General features: G+C 34.3%; 1 protein-coding gene across 8 annotated transcripts in view; it reads left to right on the top strand.

The window, feature by feature from the left end:
* Nucleotides 1-24652, top strand: part of LOC106869109 (SEC14-like protein 5) — a 109355-nt gene that overhangs the window by 26960 nt on the left and 57743 nt on the right. For all 8 annotated transcript variants that reach the window (XR_016240687.1, XR_016240688.1, XR_016240689.1 and 5 more), the window contains exon 2: nucleotides 8580-8729. Coding sequence is in view for 4 of the 8 variants with exons in the window: in XM_014914649.3 (XP_014770135.1) it covers nucleotides 8580-8729 (150 nt within the window). In the remaining 4 variants the exon portion in view is untranslated. The remainder of the gene's footprint in view (nucleotides 1-8579; nucleotides 8730-24652) is intronic.

Here is a 24652-nt window from a genome sequence, read left to right on the forward strand (position 1 = left end):
TGCAGCTCTAGCAACACCTCACCACTACAATATCCAGTTAGTTTGGTTCCCTTGAAACTAAATTCTGTATTTTTTTTTTTTTTACTGATAATGAAATGAGAGAGAAAAGAGTTAGTGGCTTGGCCATGAAACAGACCAGCACTAGTCATGATATATAAACCTATATAACTCTACTACTTATAGAGACTGAAACCTTATTTGCTTGACCATTGTAATTTCTCACTTGCACAACATAAACTTAAGTATAAGAAGTTCGCTTCATAATCATATAGCTGTTTGCACCATGAGCAAATGGTGCTATTTATGGGCCACTAGCATGGAAGCCAGACAGCTGCTCTGGCAATGAACACGCTCGGACAGTGCTGTTAGTGCTCCACTGGTGCAGGTGCCTGTCATCGAGTATGGTTCAATTACGATTTCGATTTCACTTGCCCCTACAGGTCTTCGCAAGCAAAGTTTAGTAACCAATGAAGGAGAGGTTGGCATGGGTGCCAGTCATCAGATTCGGTTCAATTTCAGATTTCAGATTTCAAATTCCAAATTCACTTGCCTCAACAATATATATATATATATATATATATTGGTAGTAGATGGCAGAATCAGTAGAGTGTTAAACAAAATATGTTGTGCTATTTGGTTACATTCCATTACATTCTGTGTTCAGGTGCTTACTTTTTTTTCTTTGTGAAATCAATAAAATGAGTACCATACAAAGTGCAGGGAGTCAATGTAATTGACTGAACTGTTAAAAGTGTTGTCCCAGCATAGACACAATCCAATAACTGAAACCACTAAAAATAAGAGGATATATATAAAATACATACATTTAATTAGTGTGTTGGCAATGGTTATGAAAAGCTCATTTCTTTATTGAGAAATTATCAGAAACAAATAAATATTTCAAATTAAACTGTTTTTGTATTTAATTTCAATAGGTTTTGTTTTTAAATAGCATTGCTGACATTTAGTTTTGTTGTTAATACCCTTTGAATAAGTGAGAAAAGTTTGCCAACAGAGAAGTATCATGCTGTCTTCAGCATCAATAATTTCTATTTGATTAGAATTGTGAAAGTTTATGGTGAAAATTAAGTAAATAGATAAGTAAATAAAAATTAAAAAAAAAAAGAAGCAGCCTTGGATTTTTCAGGCTGTTGCAAAATATAGGTCATGTTTTAATAAATCCCAGTAGATGTTTGTAGAATTTTTATAGTGCATGTAAACTGGTGAGGTTCTGCCAAAAAAAAAAAAAAGTACAGAAGACATTAAAAATTAAAAAGAAAAAATATAGTTGCTATGGTTATTTGAGATTCATACATTTAACTTAGAAGATTTCATTTATTTTTTAAATTTTCAGTCTATCTATCACATGTTGCCGATAGTGTTTTTGTTTATTGATGCAATCTATTCTCTTTATCAATAAATTATTTTGCTACTAAGTATATTATATTCTCTGTTAAACTAGTTTAATCAATTTTATTTATTTACATAATCTTGCTTTATGAGTGAGCAGGTGTGAAATTTCTAGAAATTCACAGTTTAAGCATCAGCAGAATAATATAATCCTATTTTTTCACTGAACTGACAGAGAATGTGAACAGATAGGAAACTGTCTTCTTTTACTGCACAATTAGGGAGAGAGAAGGTGAGGTGAAGAAATACTGCAGGTTTCCTATGTATGCTACAGAGGTTTCTAAGGCTCTATCACACACAAATGTTGAAAAAGCTACTAGTTTATATGGACTAGTAATTGAAATTGTCAGAGTTGTTAGGAGACACAGCTACTACTATTAATCTTGTCAACTGCATTGCTTCTGATCAAAAGGTTAAATATTAGTCTGAATTCATTTGCAATACCTGGTAAAATATTTCTGAAATGTTCCTGTATAATACTTAAAGGAAGTACTTGTGGGCAATGAAATCTTCCTCATTGTTGATTCATTTAATTACCTTGCTAACCTGATTGGAGTAACTAGTTGTGGTTTTGACACAACCAATGTGTAAGTTACTTAAAAGAAATCACACAAATTATTTCCTCTTCTCACCACATCGGTGTTAGCATTGGTGTAGTGCTATTTCTTTGCAGGTTTAACCTGACTAGGAAATGATTGAATACTTAGACAATTTTATTCAGAATGACAGTGCAATATCTGGACTTGAGAGAAAGCCTTGCTGAATTTAAAATGTGTCTGTCTTTTTGTTAATGAAAATGTCAGGTGAAAATGGCTTTTGTAAAATTGACCCACTACTAATTAAGTGGGAACAGGAAAAAAAAAGTATTTGGCTTCCAGTTTCATAGATTTACAAACAGTTATTTTCTTTTACAGACCCAATAATAATGATTTCTTACAGCAGCACCAAGCCACAATTTCTGCATGAGAGATATGGTTGATGGGATTAACCTAAGAACATAACTAGCACTTATTCTAACAATTCTGGAGTGATGAAAGGCAAACCTGAGATTGAATTCAGAACACTAGACAGAACTAAATACCATTAGGCATTATGTTTACTAGTCCTACTACTCTGCTTGTGACGTAGCACAATTAAAAAAAAAAAAAAAAAAATTTCTATTGTCATTCTGATCTTCACATAATATTCTGTTCCACAGTGTACTTTTAAATGACAACACTGAAATATACAGTCAAAAGTCTCTTATTTTTTTACTTTATGTCATGCATATTTGTGAACAATAGCATCATTGGTTATCAGTTTTCCTCAAGGCCAATCTCTGATGCACTAGATTTCTAGTGGCAAGAGTGATCAGAGGGTAAATGCGCAACTTGAGGGACATAGATAACACAATGCATGCAGAGGTGTAAGTATGGCTATATGGACATTAAGAAGCATGGAAAAGTGGACATTAAAATGAAGATATTTGTGTGTGTATATGTGACCGTCCGTCCATCCATACTTGTTTATATTGCTGTAGAAATGGTTTGTATCAAAAAGTGATTCAATGACAAAGATTGATACCACTAGACTGAAATAAGTATTGTCGTTTATGTGATCGAGTCAAACTCTTTAAGTCTGTGCCTCAGCATGGCCACAGTTCATGAACTGAAACTAGTACAAAAACAGAGCAGCCATTTTATTGCAAAATTCTAATTGAATTATGTTGTGATAATAACAAAAATGTAGGGTTTGGACTTTTACATACTGAAACTCTACATCCCACCATACAACTTGTCTTTGCAAACAGATTAGAATAATACAGTTATTCTTATCATTGTGTTGCTCCTGAACTTATAGAAAGATTTTAACAAGTAGTAGTAGCAGTGACAGTTAGTAGTAATAGTTGTAAACAACAGTGTGGACTAGGAGTGTTACTGAATGTATCAGGATGTTTGTAGGTGTTTGAGAGCATATATATATATATATATATATATATATATATATATATATATATATATATATATATATATAGCAGTAGTAGTACTATAGAGTGAGTAAACAACAGTCGTGACTGAAGTGCATTACTTGTCTAATAATTGTGTGTGATTAAGGTGTGCAAACATTAAAGGGTGCAGGCATGATTGTGTAGTTAAGAAGCTTCCTTCATGATGCCACCATCGTCATAATAATAATAATAATAATAATAATAATAATAAAAAAAATAATAATAATAATAAAAATAATAATAATAATAATAATAATAATAATTTTGAGTTTGTTTGCATGATTTGGATGGATCTTCGAGCCCAGTATATTTGTTATTTCCTTCACAAAATACCATCTTGATGGATCATCTTTCATGACATCTTCCCATATTTTTCTGGGTCTTCACCACCGACAGGTTCGTCCTACTACAATTGCTTGGTGTCTTTTTCACACTGCCTCACTGAAACACCTCATAACATTCATGTAAAACTTATTATTGATCATTAAGTATGTGGAGCAAACTCATTGGGAATGACATCTTTTCAGTCAGAAACAATGATCATCACCTTCACAAATGAGCAGCTCTGAGTTAAGCAATGCCCTGTGAATGAATATGGTAGCTGCAAACTGTGTAGAAGCCCACTGAATGTGCGTTGTGTGTGTGTGTGTGTGTGTGTGTGTGTATGTGTGTGTGTGTATTTACAGAAAGTTAATTATATGGCTAGTCATATGCTTAAGCACTTAGCTTTATAGACACCAATGGCCATATAATTAACCTCTTGTAAATACATTACTGCTCTAATTTTTAGAGTGTGCTTCTGTTTTGGATATATGATCCACATATAATATGTATATATATATGTGTAAATGAAAGTGTATATGTATACATATATGGATATATCACAGACAGGCTCTCAAATGATGCATCCTCAAAAAAAAAAAACATTTGATTTTCGAAATCTGCATCCCAATGGGTAAGTTTTCATAATTAGGAATAAAAAGATGCAATTTGCTCCAAGAAATAACTCAACTTTTAAATCGCTTTTAAGTCTACCACTCAACATTTATGTCTACCACTCTCTCAGGCTCTTAAAGCATTTCTGAAGTGCTTTGAGATCAATCCTGACACATGGAAAATGTGAGCACAAGACCGCTCTACTTAGCAAAACTGCACCAAGAGAAGTGCCATGAACTATGAACAAAACAGGATTGCAGGAGCACAAAGAAAGCATGAACTGTGCAAATCCAGAGCCAACTCCTTGCCTTCAGTCCGAGCAGACCACTAGTGGTAGAACTTGTGGAGATGTCGATTGATGGTGTTTTGTGAAAAACTAAGTTCTGCCAAGAATGTACAAGTGCTTGTGCTTGGCTGTTGTTTAGCCATTTAAAACAAGGCCTCATCTTACACAACAGAAGTCTCTGGCTGGTGTTACCTTCCTTGAAATGTCTGAACCAGTTTTGTGCCACATGTTCTCTGACAATTCCTGGACTGTCCACGTATTTAATTTCTTTTGCCACTGCCTTTGCACTCAGTCCTTTTTTCCACAGTTAGTGTAAAATGGTCCAAATTGCAATTTTTTCACCACTCATTATCAAAGCTGTAAAATAAAGAATAAACAAGTAATATTTATATGTTATATATATATATATATATATATATATATATATATATATATATAATTATAAAATCTGGTAATTAGTCATATATTAATTAATATCGAATAATTATCAGGAGGTCAGCACATCTAAAGAATCAAAGAGATTCAGAAATATTATCTGCAATCTCAGGGGATTAAGGTACATTTTAAAAATTAAGGTACATTTAAAAAAATAACGTCGACCACTAACGTGGACAGTTAATGCGCTAGAAATAGATCACATCTTGTGTCTATTAAGACCTAAATTGTTCTCAACATGAAATATAGCAGCATACCAAAAACGTGAGCGGGCAAGACATTTAAAATCACCTAAAAAAGCATTATTAAACAGGAACTAGTTTCGGATTTAACAAATTCTTACCATTTGTCTATTCCTCATCAGCCTGATTTGTAATGTACCGCAATCATCAGAATCGTATACAGAGTTGCCCACCGCCATGGGTGTGCGTGCATATGGTTCTGCTAATTACAGCTTAATGGTATATATATATGATAATAAGAATAAACAGTTGGATAACAAGTATCAAATTAATGACATAACATGGAAATACAAGTTGCTAAAAATCATCATCGAAAATCTGAAAAAGACTTTTGACTCACCTGGTATATATATATAATATAATATAATATATATATATATAACTCGTATCTATTTAGACACCTGTTTGAAAGTATCATATGCACTCTACCTGGTTATCCTTGCACATAATTCTGAATCTCTTGATGTTTCAAGTTTCTTCTGCTTTATTTTCTGGAGAAAATAAGATTTGTGGTGGTTGTTATTGTCATCTTATTGTAATGTATTTATTCTACAAAAGTCCAGTAAAGACAAACAAACCATATATGTGCTGTATAAATGAACAATGTGTTATGACCATAAAATGGATGAACACTTTATCAATGAATACATGTGATACTCCTAGTATATAATAAAATAGCAGGGGTAATATATTATAAAAGCACAAAAATTTAAAATAGTCTTTCACAAACAATGTTATGAACTGCTGAATAAACTTCAACTGATTAATGTAATTTACAAATTTAGAGGCAGACATTAAAGTTATAAACCTCTTGACTCTAACTGCTGCAGTAGGCAGAAATGTACTGTACTTTCTTGCTAGCTGATCATGCTTCTACAAGAAGGAGCCATTGCAAAACAAAATACAGATAAAAAACATTGGTCGAAGACACAACTGTGTTTTGTAGAATTCCCACCAAAATAAGAAAATTGTCTGTTGAAAAGAAAGCTACATTAATAATGAAATTAATCACGCAACTCTATATGCTTATAGTTAACCTTAGCAACAAAATAACATTATAAGTGGGCATAAGTAAACCAGAAATAAGTTTACGTCAGTGGTCAAAAACATTTATATATTTCATTTATGATGTGTAATAATGTCAAAAATGTGGTTGTGAAAGATTCAAATATGAGAAAGCAAATATCTATTATCAGTATCAAGCACATCAGTCAGCATTATTCTGAAAACACTTTATCTTAAATGAGAGATGATAACATTTATCACGAGAACACTAGCCTTGTGATAGTGTTGGTTGTGCTAAGACCTTGGGCAGACATATGCTATATCATAATATTAGCAGTTCTTTAAAAAATAAATCTTGTGCTAAATTTTTCATGTTACCACAAAACTAAAGTTGGGGACTGTTCCTTGTGAGTCCCCCTCAAACTTTGGATACATTGTTTTGCTCCATCTTTACACAATCATTAGAGCTTGTATAACTACTCCTCTCCTGCTCTGCCCCACTTCTCTCAAACTTTAACCCCCTTGTTCCTTAGCATAAAGCCAACCCCATCCCCCTTGAGTTTCATGGTCTTGTGAGCTGCATGGCAACTTCCTAGTCCTGGTGGCATGACGAAAAGCACCCAATACATGCTGTAAAGTGGTTGGCATTAGGAAGGGCATCTAGTTGTGAAAACCATAGCAACTTGGCATATGATGCAGTCTTTGGACCCATCAGATCCTGTCAAACCGTCCAACTCATGCCAGAATAAACATTGATATTAAATGATGATGATAATGATACACTGTTCCAAATGGTTTTTTTTCCAAACTGGAAAATCAGTTTTTGGAATGCATTTTCAGATTTTGTGCACAGTTCTTGTAGCAAATTTTCTGCGGTCTTGTCCATTAGTTAAGTCCGTGACCTTTCAGGATGGATTTCATCTTTGGAAATGATTAAAAATTTGCAGAGGCAAAATCTGGAGAGTAGGAAGGCAGGAAAAGGAGAATCAGTTCATGCTTTGCCAAAAAATCACGGATAAGGAGCCATGAATGAGTAGTTTTGTTATTTGTAGTGCAGTATTTGGGTTCTTCCTTCACACTGCATCCCTGAGACATCTCAGAATATCTAACGCAAACTTATTGACCATCAAACCATGTTGAACAAACTCATTATGAATGACACCCTTCCAATCAGAAAAAGTTATCAACACCATCTTCACATATGAGTGAGTTGCTTTGGTTGTGGTGGTGATGATCCATCTCAGTGTGATAACTGTCTTTTCATTTGACATTTATAATGCTCCCATTTCCTCATCTGTTATGATGCTTTTCAGAAAGTTTTGATCAAGCTGATCCTAACTCACTGACTCAATTCCCTTTTTGTTCACCTGTTATCAGACACAGAAAAATTTTGCAGCAACATAATGCATCTTTAATTTTTCTTTTAAAGTCATGTGGCATGAACATTTACAGATGCTTACTTCTTCAGACAGCTGACAGTTTTCATGGATTGTAGCTTTAATTGTTACTGTGTTATCATTGTCCATGGCAGGTCATTTACATTTGGGATGATCTCCAGTGGTTGTTCTTCTTGGTTTAAAACACTAGTGCCACTCATAAAAGTATTTACAGTCCAGTCATTGCAACATTAGAAAAGACTCTGGAGAATTTTTCTTAATTTGAAACAGAATTTCACACAAACAGTTACTCTTTCAAATTCTTCCTTGTTCAGCTAACAGCAAATTACCAAGTGCACTAAACATACATCAACTCTAGCATGTGTAGATCAGTGACTAACTTATGTGGCATGATATGGATATTACTAAACTGAAAGTAAAATTTTCTTGTACTTGTGACTATTGCTGTGAGCATGCTGCACCAACTAGTTATAGTGTTGTTTTAAAAGTTCAATTTTTCTTTCTGGTAAGACCTCATATGCAACACAAGATGTATCAGAAACTAATATTCTGTGAGATGGTAGAAATGTTAGCAGGCCGGGCGAAATGCTTAGCGGTATTTCGTCTGCCGTTACGTTCTGAGTCCAAATTCCGCTGAGGTCGACTTTGCCTTTCATCCTTTCGGGGTCGATAAATTAAGTACCAGTTACGCACTGGGTCGATGTAATCGACTTAATCCCTTTGTCTGTCCTTGTTTGTCCCCTCTATGTTTAGCCCCTTGCAGGCAATAAATAAATAAGAAACTAATATTCTTATAAATGTTATACTGATACGTGAAGTACAAATACTTCAAGACTAATTATTAATTCTGGAACTAATATTCTCCAACTTTTTCTCCATAGGCCTATGAGAAACGGTTTCCTACTTGCAAAATGATACCGGTATTCCTTGGCAGTGACATCATAAGTGATGAAACCAGTGAAGATGGGGCCATTCATGTAGTCCAGAGAAGGTGTAAACTTGATGTTGATGCTCCCTACATACTGAAAAAGGTAAGAATACTTCAGTGCTGTCTTCACATATAAGATGATGAAATACCGATGACCTGGAACCCCTTTTTATGTGCAAAGATAACACACTAACTTCATTACTGTCACTCAATCTCTAACTTTAAAAAAAAAAAATTAAAGTACTTTTTATTGCTTTTGACTGAGTACATTATTACACGTGTATGTTCATATTCATGTTTGCATAGATACACACTAGTACATATATGAATAAATAATTTCTCTTTAAATGAAATAAATTTCATATTTAGATATCTGGTTGTTTGTGAGCCCCTCTTCTCCAAGTAAAGCATTATTTGAAATACTTTAAACTGTAAACAACAAATACAGGCAGGACAGTAATGAAAGGAAAATTCCAGCATAATTGCTGCAAACTTCAATAATTTTTTTGAAACAGGATTTTGCTGTTTACTTTCTATAGTGGATAGTCAGTACATTTCTCCACCATGGCCTGTAAACATGAATCAAAGCTTGGATTATGTATTTGAAGTCCAACCACTAAAATCTAACATCCTAGCTGGTTCTAACCACTGACCTAGTCAGTAATGGATTGTAATGTAATGTTGCTTAGACTCATGTCAGCCTTGATCAAGCTGACCTTTGATCAAAGGCATTCCATCTGTAACATCAAAGGCATTCAACTGTTTAGGGTTAATTAGTATTACATTATCTGTGTCCTTACTGTTTTTGAGATGTGGGGATCTGGTTTGTGAGAAATTTAGCTGCTATTTCTAGTAATTCAAGTGACCATATCGAGGTTCCCTCATTAGCTTATGTTGTGGAGTTAGTACAAATGGTAGTGAGCTGAGTTGGGGGTTTTTAATACCTAATTTATTGGTTTATATTTCTGAGATTTTGCTCTGATCTGTATTTAATTTTCACCTCTCTCTGGTTGATAAAATAAACACCAATAATAATATAGTAGGGTTAAACCAGTTGTTATTAGAATTAGTCTTGTCCTTTTGTAATAAATCATTATTAATATTAAAGAGTCAGCTGCCTAAAATTAAGCTTCTACCAGGAACAAGCTAATAGTCTGGTTAAATCTATTTCACTTAACATCTAAGGCTATTTGTAAATACATGGAGTTCACAATTTCCAAATTCTGTCTCTTTATATTTCTGAAACCTGTGTTAATGTTTTATTGAAATAGAAGTATTTTGTGTTTCTAAGAATATAAGCATCCTCTTTCTTCTTCAATGTACACCATTGCTACACTTTGTAATAACAGCTGCTTTGAGTTAACTTCCACCTATCTGTAAGAGATTACTAGTCATGTGCTCTGTGAAACATGGTGTTTGAGTCAGTGGGATGGGTTTGTGGACATGCTATAAAGACTCACCAGGTTTTATGAGTCATCAAAGTCTCCTTATTTGATGTCAACAATGTTGGAAGACTGGAAATCTGTTTAAAAGTCAAGGGTTAAGTACAACTGACCTATTACCTCTAAAGGGCACAAATAAATGACTTAGTATATCCATTTTTATAAAAGCCAGCAGTAAGTTTCTCTAAAATATCAGTTATTCTACTATATTATCAAATTGTCTTAGAAAATTATTATGGCCATGAATTATATTTAGTTTTTCTGATCTCTTCATTTTTCTTTTCCATTTTTTTCTGACTTTAAGATGTTAAAGTAGTTTGTTGTTGCTATTACTGCTGCTGTTTTTGTTCTTGTTGTTCTCCTCTTCATCTTCCTTCTTCCCTTAGGCAAAGCTTCCACTGCACCATCAAATGTACTTCTGTGTTCCAAGAGTTGCATGCAGTTTTGTCTTTTGTCTTTTTGGAGTATGAACTTGTGTGCTGCATCAGTTTTCGCTATATTGTGGGCATTGTTTTGTTGTTTCTAGTGTTAATTTACAGTTTGGTTGGTTTTCTTGAGTAGAATATGTGCCATGTTGTTGAGTGATTTTTATATTTCATGTGTTGTATGATTTGGGATCTTTCTGAATTGATGGGAACCACTTTTCATTTATGTTTTATGTAGTGTTTTTGGTACCGAAACACTTTCAAACTTCGTATACTTGTATATTTTGTGTTATAGAACAGATAAAAATTTTTGTATTCGAAGTTATTTCATGCAAAAAATTGGGATCTTTCTGAATTGACGGGAACCACTTTTCATTTTGGCAAAAATTATTGTTTACAAAAACAGCAGTAACTGTATTCAGCTGAATAGACATCAGTGATTGGTTGAAATTACAGAAAGACGACAACTTTAACATGAAATAACTTGTTAAGAAGAAATTTTTGTTAAGAAGGCTAAGAGAAAAAGATGTTTTATATGACACATTCTACCAGTATCCCAAGTTTGAAAGTGTTTCGTCAAGAAAACAAGTGGTTCCCGTCAATTCAGAAAGATCCATGATTTGTGTTATGTGATATTGTGCTTTATGGATTGTATTATATTAGTGTGTGGCAGCTGTTTAGAACATGTGTTGTTAGTGATGTTTAGGATGTTATATAATATGGACATTGATTATGTAAGAGTATGTGTTGTGTCATTTTATCAGGTAGCAGTTGTATAGAGTATGAGTTGTATGTTATTTGTGTGAGATTTGCTGTTATTTAGCCCCAGGTCAGTCCGGAATGAGCCGATTTATGATCAAAGGCATTTTAACCATGGCTAATCCATCTTTTTATATATCTAGGATATCATTATCCAATGTATCCTTTTATTTTTAAGATGGTAGGGACGTGATTTGAGAGATATTTGACTGCTTTTTCTAGCAAATTGAGCAACCATATAAAGGCTTCCTCATTGGTTCAAGGGGCATATATTATCAGCTACATGTTATGTAGGAGTATGTGGTGGTTTACTTTAACCCTTTAGCATTTAAACTGGTCAAATCCAGCCAAAATATTCTTCTTGTTTTATGTCCAAGCCAGCCAGATCTGGTATCTTACACCTACCCTACAATGTCATTCTAAAAAATAACCAAATACATAATAGAAATCTTGAATCTATGAGATAATACATGATTAATTCGAAGCAATGTGAATAACTAAGCATTACATTTGAGAGAGTAATCTGAATGCTAAAGGGTTAATGAGTGGTGATTGTATAGATCAGTGGTTGTCAACCTGTAGTCCGTGGACCCCTGGTGGTATGCAAAGATAGTACTAGGGGTTCATGAACTAAATTCAAAATTTCATATGTATATATATACATAAGGATAAGCATATTAAAAGGAGTCCATGGGAAAACTCGTTTAAATAAAAGGGGTTCTTGGTTGTGAAAACGTTGGGAGCCACTGGTACAAAGTTATGTGATATGTGGGTTGTATTATATTCATCATCATCATCATCATCATCGTTTAGACTGGCAAACCAGATGGCTGCACCAGGCTCCAATCTGATCTGGCAGTGTTTCTACAGCTGGATGCCCTTCCTAATGCCAACCACTCCAAGAGTGTAGTGGGTGCTTTTACGTGCCACCAGCATGAGGGCCAGTCAGGCAGTACTGGCAACGGCCATGCTCAAATGGTGTTTTTTACGTGCCACCTGCACAGGAGTCAGTCCAGCGGCACTGGCAACGAGCTCGCTCAAATGTTTTTGGGGTATTAGTAGACTATGTTTTGTGTGATTTGTGTTATTTTTTTAGGTGATGATTTTATAAGTGTTGTGTTGTGTAAATTGTGCATTAAATATATTGTATACTTGGTATTAAATTAAAGATATCACACATAAGATGTGGGCTATTCCTAGTAAGGGCTATTTTTTGAACAGGATTTAGATTTGTGAATGCTGGTATACTTTATAAGTTTTTGTTCATGTTCTTTTTTAATCATCATATGTTTTAATTATTATTGGTATAGTTTTTACTGTATATCCTGCTTATTTCCATTTCAAAATCTTTGTACTGTGATAGTTCCTCAATCTCCTTTGAGGTAGTGTTTTAATCAAGGATTCAAAATTTCTGTCAAGGTACAGATATTTTCATTCCTGTCCTGCACTCTTTTGCTTTCATCTTCTTATCAGTCAATGAGCCATGTCCCAGATTACTGTAGCCAAGTTATTGTCATAGAACCGATATATGACAAGGACCTGGTTATCTCTAGTATTGTGCAGCTTACCATACTTTCAGGAGGCTAATAAGGATATTGACACTTCTCCATTAGAGTAATGTCCTGCAGTGTTGTTTACTGTCTTAATGAGGGAAAATATAGAGGATTTAATTTTTAAAATAATGTACCAGAAACATGTACAAAAATAAACAAGATTTTTGTTGCAGGGAATTTTATGCATGTAAATATATTGTTTTCGTGTGGCTTATGTATACTGTAATGTTTTGGTTTTGTATTGAGAAGATTCTGTGTGCTGTGTAATTTATATTATTCTATTCAATGAATAATATATATTTTATAAACTATTATGAAATATAATGCAGATCGTGCAATATATAAATTAGAGCATGTGATATATAAGAATATTAATAAAACACTTCCCCTTTTTTCAATAGGCTTAATCTGGAACAGAGCTACTCAAAATTTTAAAACTATCATCCCTTTTTGTTTTGCTAAAACGTTTTCAAAATTCCCTTGCTATGATTCATCAAAATTAAATACACTACAAAAAAATTGTTGCTGACAGGTTGATCACTATTAATAGACTCCATGCACATAAGTCATTTCATTAACATAATGTGGTATGTCTGAACAACATTTTAACCCCTAATATTGGCTTCACATTTTGGCACAAGGCCAACAATTTCAGAGTAGGGTTCGAGAAATTACAATGCTCCCAGTGATTAAATGGTAGTTATTTTATCAACCCTGAGGCAAAGTCAACTTAGCAGAATTTGAACTTAGAATGTAAAAAAATGGACGAAATGCCAGTAAGCATTTTCCCTGGGGTATATTACTAGATAATTCACACACGATAAAAATGGAAGATAATTTTGAAAATGAGGTCCTTTCAAAGTTTTAAAGAAAATTTTTTGTAGGTTGTCATATCTTAGCTTTCTATATTTGGTTGGTTGTCATACCTTAGCTTTCTATATTTGGCAAGCTTTCATAAGAAAAAGAATGGGTAACATATTGACTTTCCTTCTTGGTCCTTAGAGAGAGTCATGTTGACGTCTTCGAATTGTCCCAATGTCGAATAGCAGTAGTATTTTTAACTTCTTCACTTCCTACTCTTCTCTTCTTTGGGACTCACCATCAAGTTAAAAAATGTTTTTATGCAGTTAGAATATTTGGAGAATCTTCTAGAAGTGTTGTTTATACAAGAAAAATGAAATAGATAATTAAGCAACATAGTACAGTTTTGTTTTAAACAATTTATTTCACTCACTTTCTATAATAAATTGTATGTTCAGCATTTGTAAGTTGGAAGCTGGAAGCAATTAGAAAGAGATTTCAACAAAATTTCTCTTGTGTGCTACCAACACATTATTTGTTAGATAAGCAACACACACACACACACACACACACACACACACACACACACACACACACACACACACACACTCTCTCTCTCTCTCTCTCTACTAAATGAGCACTATATATATATATATATATATATATATATAATGTCAGTGTGCATACTTGACAGAGTGTTAAGTGCCTTGAGAGAAAAGTTGGACCTAAAAAGCATCAGATGTGGTGTGCAAGAGAGACAAAATGGATGAGGATAGCTGTGTGAAGAAGTGTCACACCCTAGTGGTTGAGGGAACCTGTGGAAGTGGTAGACCCAGGAAGACCTGGCATGTGGTGGTGAAGCACGACCTTCGAACATTAGGCCTCAAAAAGGCAATGACTAGTGACCGAGACTTTTGGAAATATACTGTGCGTGAGAAGACCCGGCAAACCAAGTGAGACCATAACCCATGGCCTATGCCAGTGGTGTAACCAGCCCACTTATGCGTACCTTTCCTTCATTGGACACTAAACTCTGTTTGCGAAGACCTGTTGAGGCAAGTGAAATCGAAATGAAATTCGATGACAGCACCGCATGACTGGCATCCGTGCCAGTGGAGCGCTAAGAGCACCATCTGAGTGTGATCGTTGCCATTCGGGTGTGGTTGTTAGCAGTGTCACCTTAGTGGCACATGAAAAACAACATTCGAGCAAGGTCGTTGCCAGTGCCACTGGACTGGCTCCTGTGCAGGTGGTATGTGAAAAACACTTTTTGAGCATGGCCGTTGCCAGTACCGCCTGACTGGCCCTCGTGCCGGTGGCGCATAAAAGCACCTACTGCACTCTTGGAGTGGCTGGCATTAGGAAGGGCATTCAGCTGTAGAAACTTTGCCAGATCAGATTGGAGTCCTCAGTCAAACCGTCCAACCCATGCCAGTATGGAAAGCGGACATTAAACAATGATGATGATGATGATGATGATGATATTGCTTATTTGGCCACTGAACGAGCAAACCTTGAAGTCTCAGTCAACATAAAATGTATCATAAATTTGACTCTACTAAATGTTTGTTGTTCTTTATAACATAATTTAACCACTTTAACAAGAGCACTTATTGTATGTATGTGTGTATATCCCTAACATTATATATTTCAGCAGAGAATGCTCACTTCATTTTTGCTTAACCTTTGAAAATTGTTCACATTCAAGGTTCACATATTTTGACCATTGCTATCATGCAGCTTCACACTTTGTACACAAGCATCATACATCCTCCCATAAATCTGAGGGAGAAACCCTTTGTTACTTTGAATAGCTCTTTGAACTTGTTTTACTCTATTCTTACTTTGGTTCACTGTAGTTTTGGAATATTTATCTCCATTGCTAATTAGGTTATCTAGATAATAAAAACCATCAACTATTTCAATATATATATATATATAAACAAAAAAATAAGTAAATTTCAAACTTGGGATAGCTGTGAAAAAATACCTAGAAAATTGGGCAAATACCCCTAGAAGATGGAAAGAAGTTGCCAGTAAGTGGCTACAGAGAATCAAACCTTGTACTTATCACAGCTATCCTGTGTTCAAAATTTACTTTATTTTTTTGTAAAATACCAACCCACTTGTTACTTCTAAGTTTGTTTATAAAAATGTTCTCATATATCATCATCATCATTTAATGTCCATTTTCCATGCTGGTATGGGTTGGACAGTTTAACAGCAGCTGGCCAGCTGAAGGGCTGCCTAGGCTCCATGTCTGTTTTGGCATGGTTTCCATGGCTGGCTGCCAACCACTTTACAGAGTGTATTGGGTGCTTTTATGCAGCACCAGCATGGGTGCCTTTTACATGCCACTAGCACCCATGAACAAGAGGGATGCAGGGACAATCACAGTTTTACTTAGCCTTGCATGTCTTCCCAAGCATAGCAAACTGCCAGGAGTCTCGGTCCCTTGTCATCCCCTCTGTGAAGCCCAACATCTGAACATCTTTTCTCACCACTTCATCCCACATCTTCCTGGGTCTACCTCTTCCATATGTTCCCTCTACACATATGCACGCAGAAAGAGAGAGAGAGAGATCTCATTTTTGAAAGATTTCTAGTAGCAAAATGATGTTATTTGATGCAATTGAATACTTAATCTAGTACTTAGTAGAAATACCTTGTGCATAATACAAGTTTGAAGGACCAAGTAGTGCACACAAATAAAATGGTATATTGAGGTGTGTGTGTGTGTGTGGAGGGGGTCTGTTTACTTTTGTGATGTGCGTATGTACATATCTATTCACTTTAATTAATAAAACTGTCAAGTTACCACAGAACTGTTACTCAGAGTTTCATGTTCCCGTTTGTAAGACAGTTGTGATGAGTTTTCATCACAACTGGTTGATGAACAAGAATGAAACTCTGAGTAACAGCTCTGTGATAATTTTGCAGCTTTAATAAAAAAAGTATATTACCCGAACTTTGGTATTCGAGTACTATTTTTCCCACCTTGTTTTGCACTTATGTGCTCACCTGTATTTGTGTATATATATATATATATATATATATATATATATATATATATATATATATATATATATATATATATATATATATATATATCAGTACCGCCTGACTGGCCTTTGTGCCGGTAGCACGTAAAAGCACCCACTACACTCTCTGAGTGGTTGGCATTAGGAAGGGCATCCAGCTGTAGAAATTATGCCAAATCAGATTGGAGCCTGGTGTAGTCATCTGGTTCAACAGTCCTCAGTCAAATCGTCCAACCCATGCTAGCATGGAAAGCAGACATTAAACGACGATGATGATGATGATATATATATATACATATATATATATATATATTTAGTAAATGGGTTCTATTGAATTGTTAGCTATGGTATTTCACACTAAATTATATACAATATGATAACAGTAAAAGATATCAGGCTGTGAAAAAAAAAAAAAAAAAAAATAAAAACCTCTGAAAATTACTCAAGAAGTAGTTAACATATAAATATAGTTTATGTGACTCACAATTGTACCCTTAACCATTCTGTTACCAATCTGACTGAGACATTGTTTTAAGATACAAAACTCTTTCATTAAGATATAGTCCATACATATGATCTTAATGAAAAAATAAACCCTATCTTTTATCTTTTACTTGTTTCATGTATTTGACTGGCCATGCTGGGACACTGTCTTAAAGAGTTTTTAGTCAAATGATTCGATCCTAATACTGATTTTTTATTCAAGCTTGATACTTATTCTATCGGTCCCTTTTGCAGAACCACTAATTTATGGGGATGTAAACCCACCAACACCAGTTGTCAAGATGTAGTGGGAGACAAACACACACACACACACACACACACACACACACACACACACACATCATAGGCTTTTTTCAGTTTCTGTCTACCAGATCCACTCACAAAGCTTTGGTGGGCCTGAGCTTACAGTAGAAGACACTTGTCCAAAGTGCCAAGCTGTGGGATTGAACCCAAAACTATGTGGTTGGGAAGCAAACTTCTTACACAGTCACGCCTATGCCTAGTTTACTTAGTTGTTCAAACTACGTGATTATTTCCCTGGATTAATTGATACACTTACAGGCTGAGTAAGTAATTAAAAATGCGGTCATGAAAGTCATTATCATCATCATCATTCCTACTGTTTTAATACTGTTGGTACATTCCAATTTTAATTTAAATACCTTGCAATACAATTTCCATAGAAATCCTTTGAACTTCTAAAACAACATTCACAGCTTTATTTTACTCTCTTTTCTTCCAGGACCAAATACTCTAGATCTTAGATTCTGAAACATGAATAAAAAGGATCTTGTTGTGGAAATAATTGAAATAATATTAGTCATCGAGTTAATAATGTCTTTTCTTTACTGAGATATTTCTCATTTTATTTTTGAAGATCACTACATCAGAAAACTTGATCCCCAACTTGACTACATTTTTCACACAAATGAAGTTTCTGAGTGATTAAGCTCCATGGTTTATTATTTTATTTTGTCTATTAATTATTCACATCAACTCATGTACAATAGTATATATTTACTAAAGTGATTCTCTCATGACTAACCTGGCAAGCACAGTGTATGCTATACAGAGGAGGTTCAATAAGACTGTAACATGTCTGAAGTTGTCTCCCATATTTGCCCAAATAATTGAAATGGTATTACTCATTGAGGCTCACTGCTTAAATATTCCTAATTAGGTTTTTTATTCCCACTATATTAAGCATGTCATATTAGATGTATTAAGTATGTCTAACCTGTCTTATAGAGACTGAGATTGCCTAGAGAAAACTTAACGTTGTTTAGTTCTGGGCCTTATTTTTTTGAGTTAAAATTTTTCACTAGATAAATGTTTCTTTAAAATTTCATATTTGACAGCACTAGTAAAGTTGGAGCTGAACAAACAGAATGGCAACAATATAGTTGATCCAATCAATGAAACAGCTTGCTTGTGAAATTAAGGTGTAAGTGGCTGAGCACTCCACAGAAATGCATACCTTTAATGTAATTCTCAAGGAGATTCAGCATGACACAAAATGTGACAAGGCTGGCGCCCTTTGAAATACAGGTACTACTCATTTTTGCCAGCTGAGTGAACTGGAGTAATGTGAAGTAGAATGTCTTGCTCAAGGACACAACATGCCACCAAGAATTAAACTCATGACCTAACCACTTAGCTTCGTACCGTCACACAATATCTAATAATAATAAGGCTAAAGTGAAGATGAAATAAATAGTATGTATGTTTATTGGCAAAATGATGTTCCCAAATATAACAATGTCTATTTCAACAAATGATTTCACATCAAGAGTTTTGCTATACAAATACATAAACTGTAAAAAATTAACATAGTTGTTCAAATATATACTGTAAAATATGTTGTTAATAATATCAGGAAATCAATATCAGAAAATTCTTCAGAAAGATATATACATGTGTAGAATAATTGTTGTATTAAAAATATAAATATATATAAGTATATGTAAATATGTATAAGTATAAATATATAATAATACATATGACAGTTTAAAAGTTTCGAATTAAGTTTTTAAAGCATAAATAAATAAATATTGAAATGGTATTCTTAGAATTAGAACCCGTGCACATCTAATCTATAACAAATGGACAATTGCATTAAGCTTAAAAATTAAAAAAATTAAATTGGCATCTTCCAATAATACAAATAAAAATATAAAAGAAATACTTTGACCAATTTATAAATTTTATAATTTCACATATATTTTATTTTATATTATCTAAGTCTATGACCTATATTTGGAATACAGGACAATATAACGGATTTTATACATAATTATTATGGATTACTGCAGAAGACTTACCAAGGAGGCATATATGGATTTCAAGATTCTCATACTAAAGTGTACTTACCAAAATCAAAAGCAGTAATTTTTAATTTATATTTCAAACAAACACCATTTTCCCACATCACTTCATATTTTTTTAAAAAACTACCATTCGATAAATTATACAAATTTCACAATTTATATCTCTGAGGAACAGAAGTGTAGTCTATAAATACTTATCAATACAGGATTCCATTATAGGGACAACTCTTCTGCGAAGCAATCGTAAGATGCTTTAAAAACTTAATTCAAAACTTTTAAACTGTCATATTTATTATTATATACAATTAAACATTGGGAGAGGCATTATGCTGGTAATAAACACACGCACTGGTTCAGTCCTTTATTAATTTATAAACAGTATATAGTTTTTTGTTAAATAATTTCATTGCACTTTTGCAATCTCTTCAGTAACTTGTCTCTCCACTTCTATTTATTTTGAATGTATGATTTGGCGTTGTTTTGAAACTGTTCGGTATGAGCATGTGAGTGTGTGTAAGCTCGTATGTGTGCACGCTCATATGTGTGCACGCCCTTATGTGTTCGTGCTTATATGTAGGTATGTGCGTCCATATGTGTGTTTGTAACAATTTCGTTTATATCAGATAAGATAGAAACTTTGGACTTGGTTTTGGTTTCCTTTCTGTTGTTTTTTTTTTGTTTATAAATTAATAAAGGACTGAACCAGTGCATGTGTTTATTACCGGCATAATGCCTCTCCCAAGGTTTAATTGTATTTCTTTCAACACACGTATCCACATCAAGAATCTTGCACATGAAATACACATACGAAATATTATTACTATATATTTATACTTATACATATTTCATATATTTATATATATTTATATTTTTAATACAACAATTATTTTACACACATATATCTTTCTGAAGAATTTTCTGATATTGATTTCCTGATATTATTAACTATATTATACAGTATATATAATCGCTCATATTAAATGTATAAATATTTTAATAGTATTGATACTTTGATTTAATAGAGCACTCAATGTAAATTCAGTGTATAATATTCTCATTGAATATATTTAACTAAAGATTTATATATTTGTTCAAATACTAAATTTGTACAAACATCCAAACTATTTCCTATAGAAACAAATACAAAAAAAAATCTGTTCAACAAGTTACAAGTATATAAAAACAGAATGCAAAGTATAAATAAAATGCATGCATATATGAGTGTATATAAATATATGTATGTCTCTATTTTTTCCCCCCAAATATGTCTTAAAAAATAATCCCAGGTCTTATATGTGAAGCTGGGTCTATATTACTTGCGCTAAAAACATTTTTTCTTGAATATGCACTGCTGAAATTGGAGTGTGTTTAATACACCTGTGTATTTTTATGCCGTCAAATACTGCATACATGTACATGACTTCAATTATAATTTTGGTCTTCTTTAAATTTGCAATATTTTCTTTGCCTTGTAAGTGTCTTTATTTTTCACTTAGTCAAAACTGTCAGTAGTGGAACAAAAAACTGGAAATTATGGCAGTATGTGAAGTGGAACCCACCAGGGAATTGAAATTAAGTTATAGAACTTGGTTTTGCTGAGAACTAATTTGAATAGCATTATGCCTTAGTGCCCCTGGACTGGCTTGTGCGGGTGGCACATAAGACACCATTTCGAGCGTGGCCGTTTTCGTGCGGGTGACACGTAAAAGCACCCACTACACTCTCTGAGTGGTTGGTTTTAGGAAGGGCATCCAGCTGTAGAAACTCTGCCAAATTGGATTGGAGCCTGGTGTTGCCATCCGGTTTCACCAGTCCTCAGTCAAATCGTCCAACCCATGCTAGCATGGAAAGCAGACGTTAAACGATGATGATGATGATGATGATGATGATGATATCTCATTTGGTAAATAACAGCAGAAATATTTATATGGTTTCATGACTATTTACTTTTTAAGCACTTTATTTCTTTAGTGTGTTTAAAAGTAAATTCATATTGCTTTTAATGTTAACTGAAACCCTACTTTTCATTGTTACACTGTTGTTGTTACTGCTGCTGTTTTAGAAGTTTTGACATGGCGTCAAGGCCAACATAATTTAAGCACTTTAAAGAAATTATATATATTGCCATTGTCACTGTTGTATTCCACTGACCTACTTTGGCTTTCTTTAATGGTACTGCTGTTGAAATCGTTTCTTTTTGTTGACTTATTCTCTTCAAAGACACAGTTATGTCATTGCCTCTCTCTAACCATTCCTCCTCCAGCTTCCACTTTTCTCCTCTTTTTTTCTCCAATTAATCATATTAAAAATTTATTTATTTGTTCACTCTTCCATTATTTGAATTAAGTTACCAAAACAAAGAATCTTTTAAAGGTTATCATAGTAATCAAAGGTAACTTAACCTATGTTATATAATGTTGCTGAAAATTAAAACTAATGCTTGAAAGTAGCAGGGAAATTGTTTATTTATATATTTATTTATTCATTTATATGAATTTATATATTGTTTGTTTTTGAAATTTATTCTTAATTTCTTTTTATAATGTTAGTAAATTTAAGCTTTTTTTATGAATGTAATTGTTATTAAGTTTAAGTTATTGTTTATATCTAAGCCAGTTTCTGATCTGAAACACTCTAGATTTCTCCATTTCATCATTTTTTTTTTCAAAATTACTGTATTGTATCTCAGACTATATTACCCAATGTGTCCTTTCTTTTATAAGATGACTGTCATTCTCTTACAGATCTCATCTGTTAGTTCAAATATGACAGACTCTGTCACTAACTATGGTTACTACCAGTAACACTGCCCTGTCTGCATAGGCTGTTTTGAAGGTTACCCATCTAGCAAGAACTATTGTTAAGAAAGGTGATGGTTGTGGTGGTGGTTAATTAATCCACAGATCAGTTGATAGAATAGTGATGATCCTTCAGTAGGTTTAGTTATAAAAATCTTTTTTTTTTTTTTTTCAATGGAGCAAGGGCAACATTCATTGCTTTTTCCAGGGATTCTGTGACTGGTGAGAGAGGAAGTTGTCTTTAGACTGGCAACCTAGCTTGAATGATTGTAATAGAGTTGACTCTGCTAAAGGAATCCATGGACCAAGTGTTAAGTTAGGTGATGGACTAATTCTACTACTTTGTAATCCTTGTTATGACTTTTATTTCTTCTATGCTGTTGGATTCAGTTGTCTTTTCCATGCGTCTGTGAATGCACTGATGGTAGCAGTGAGTGCATTTGTTAATAACTAATGCAGGCTGCCTCCATGAACCACTGTGGCCTGAAAATTTGTTGACCAGATCCAACTTATCCAACTGATAGTGGTAATGATCAATGTGTACACAGGATGACCCACATCCATCAAGAATAGCCTATTCATGGGGTTAATTCTGGGCCTTGATCCCTATCATGGGAAGTGATTCAGAAGTTTCATACTCACTGATACTTCTTTTATGCTGTTTGTGAATTCAAGGATCTGAGGGACTTCAAAGATCTGTTATTGCTCCACCTTACACTGCTTTCTTGCATCTGACCCTTTAAGTAGTGCTGTGTTCTACTAATACTGGTTCACTCTAATGAGCCCCTGCTACCATTATCACTACAAATTACCACACATTGCTGATGAATGCCTGTGCACCACTACCCAATGAATCCAGAAACTGCTATCTATTTGTCAATTCTACGGGTGTCTGCACTGGATGAGTGTTTCTCTGTTGAGTCAAATTAAATTACAGCTACCCTTCTGCAAATTTCTTTAACAAGAAACAGTGACATAAGAGCAGACCTGTAAATATGGTCATTGGTGGAGCTTGTATTATGGAGCCCATTATGCAGGATAAAGGCTTGAGTGCCCAAGCACTGCAGGTATGCAAGAAACTACTGACTGTACCTGTTGTTCATTTTACCTCATGTAATTGTATATCTTCAACTTTCTAGCACCAGCTATCCTGTACTAAACTTCAGAGAGAACTGGCTCCCAAAAGAGTCAATTGATCTTTCACTCACTACCTGATTCTGATAATTGATTTGCACTTTAGGCTTTAAGCAGAGCTTCCTCTAGCCTTTTCCAATTGTGCAGAGATCATCATCATTTGGGTGAACAATCATCTACATCTGAATTGGAGCAAAGATGGTTTCAGCCTCCTAAATGAATATATGCAAGCTTCACTCAGGTATGGTGCTTCTTCACGACCAAGCAGAAGCAGCAATGATGTGTTAGGTCCTTACTTTCATTGTACTGGGACACATAAGCTTATTTTCAAGATAGGTAGGTGGCTGGTACTATTCACAGGTTTGGAGTAGCAGAAACTTGAGTTTTTGAGAAGAGACTAACTATAACCTGTTGATAGTGGGTACCAAACCAAATTGACTGGAGTGAATTGCAATGATATGTTAAAGAGGAAATGTATTTATGCCAACACGCAGCAATTGAAGGTCAATGAAGTCTACAACACCTGTATGAGTGGGCTGCAAAAACTGATACAGTCAATAATGAGGCCTGCAGCAGCAAACCTAATCCTTGCAGTTGTGAAGAACAGTCTTACCTGTATACTTCTCAGTGGTATCATTGTTCTTAAATTCTCTCTGTAAATTTCTTTGCAACTTTTTTGCCATGTTATTTGTCTGCTATAAGTATTAAACTTACCACAGTCTATGGGCTGCATTTCCAACCAAGCCAAAATTCATTATTTCACTCCTGCTCTGAATTAGCTTAGCTTTGGTATTCCAAGCCTAGCCATGCATGTCTCTTACAACACTTCTCTCGATGACAGAATTCAGTGTCAGGCTAACACTAGTTTACCCACTACAACTAAATGAATCCTGGTTGCTTACTTTCTTTTCCTTTCAGCCATGAGCTTAAGTTTAGCAGGTAATTGTGACTAAGTGGTAAGTAATCATCATCATCATCATCGTTTAACGTCTGCTTTCCATGCTAGCATGGGTTGGACGATTTGACTGAGGATGGTGAAACCAGATGGCTACACCAGGCTCCAATCTGATTTGGCAGAGTTTCTACAGCTGGATGCCCTTCCTAACGCCAACCACTCCGAGAGTGTAGTGGGTGCTTTTACGTGCCACCGGCACGAAGGCCAGTCAGGAGGTATAATGTGTAAAAATAGGAAGTAGCTGGTGCAATGGTGTCCAGTAAAACTGGGGAGTGTCAAACAACACA

Source organism: Octopus bimaculoides, chromosome 2 (assembly GCF_046866305.1).
Source record: "Octopus bimaculoides isolate indiv1 chromosome 2, ASM4686630v1, whole genome shotgun sequence".
Lineage (NCBI taxonomy): Eukaryota > Metazoa > Mollusca > Cephalopoda > Octopoda > Octopodidae > Octopus > Octopus bimaculoides.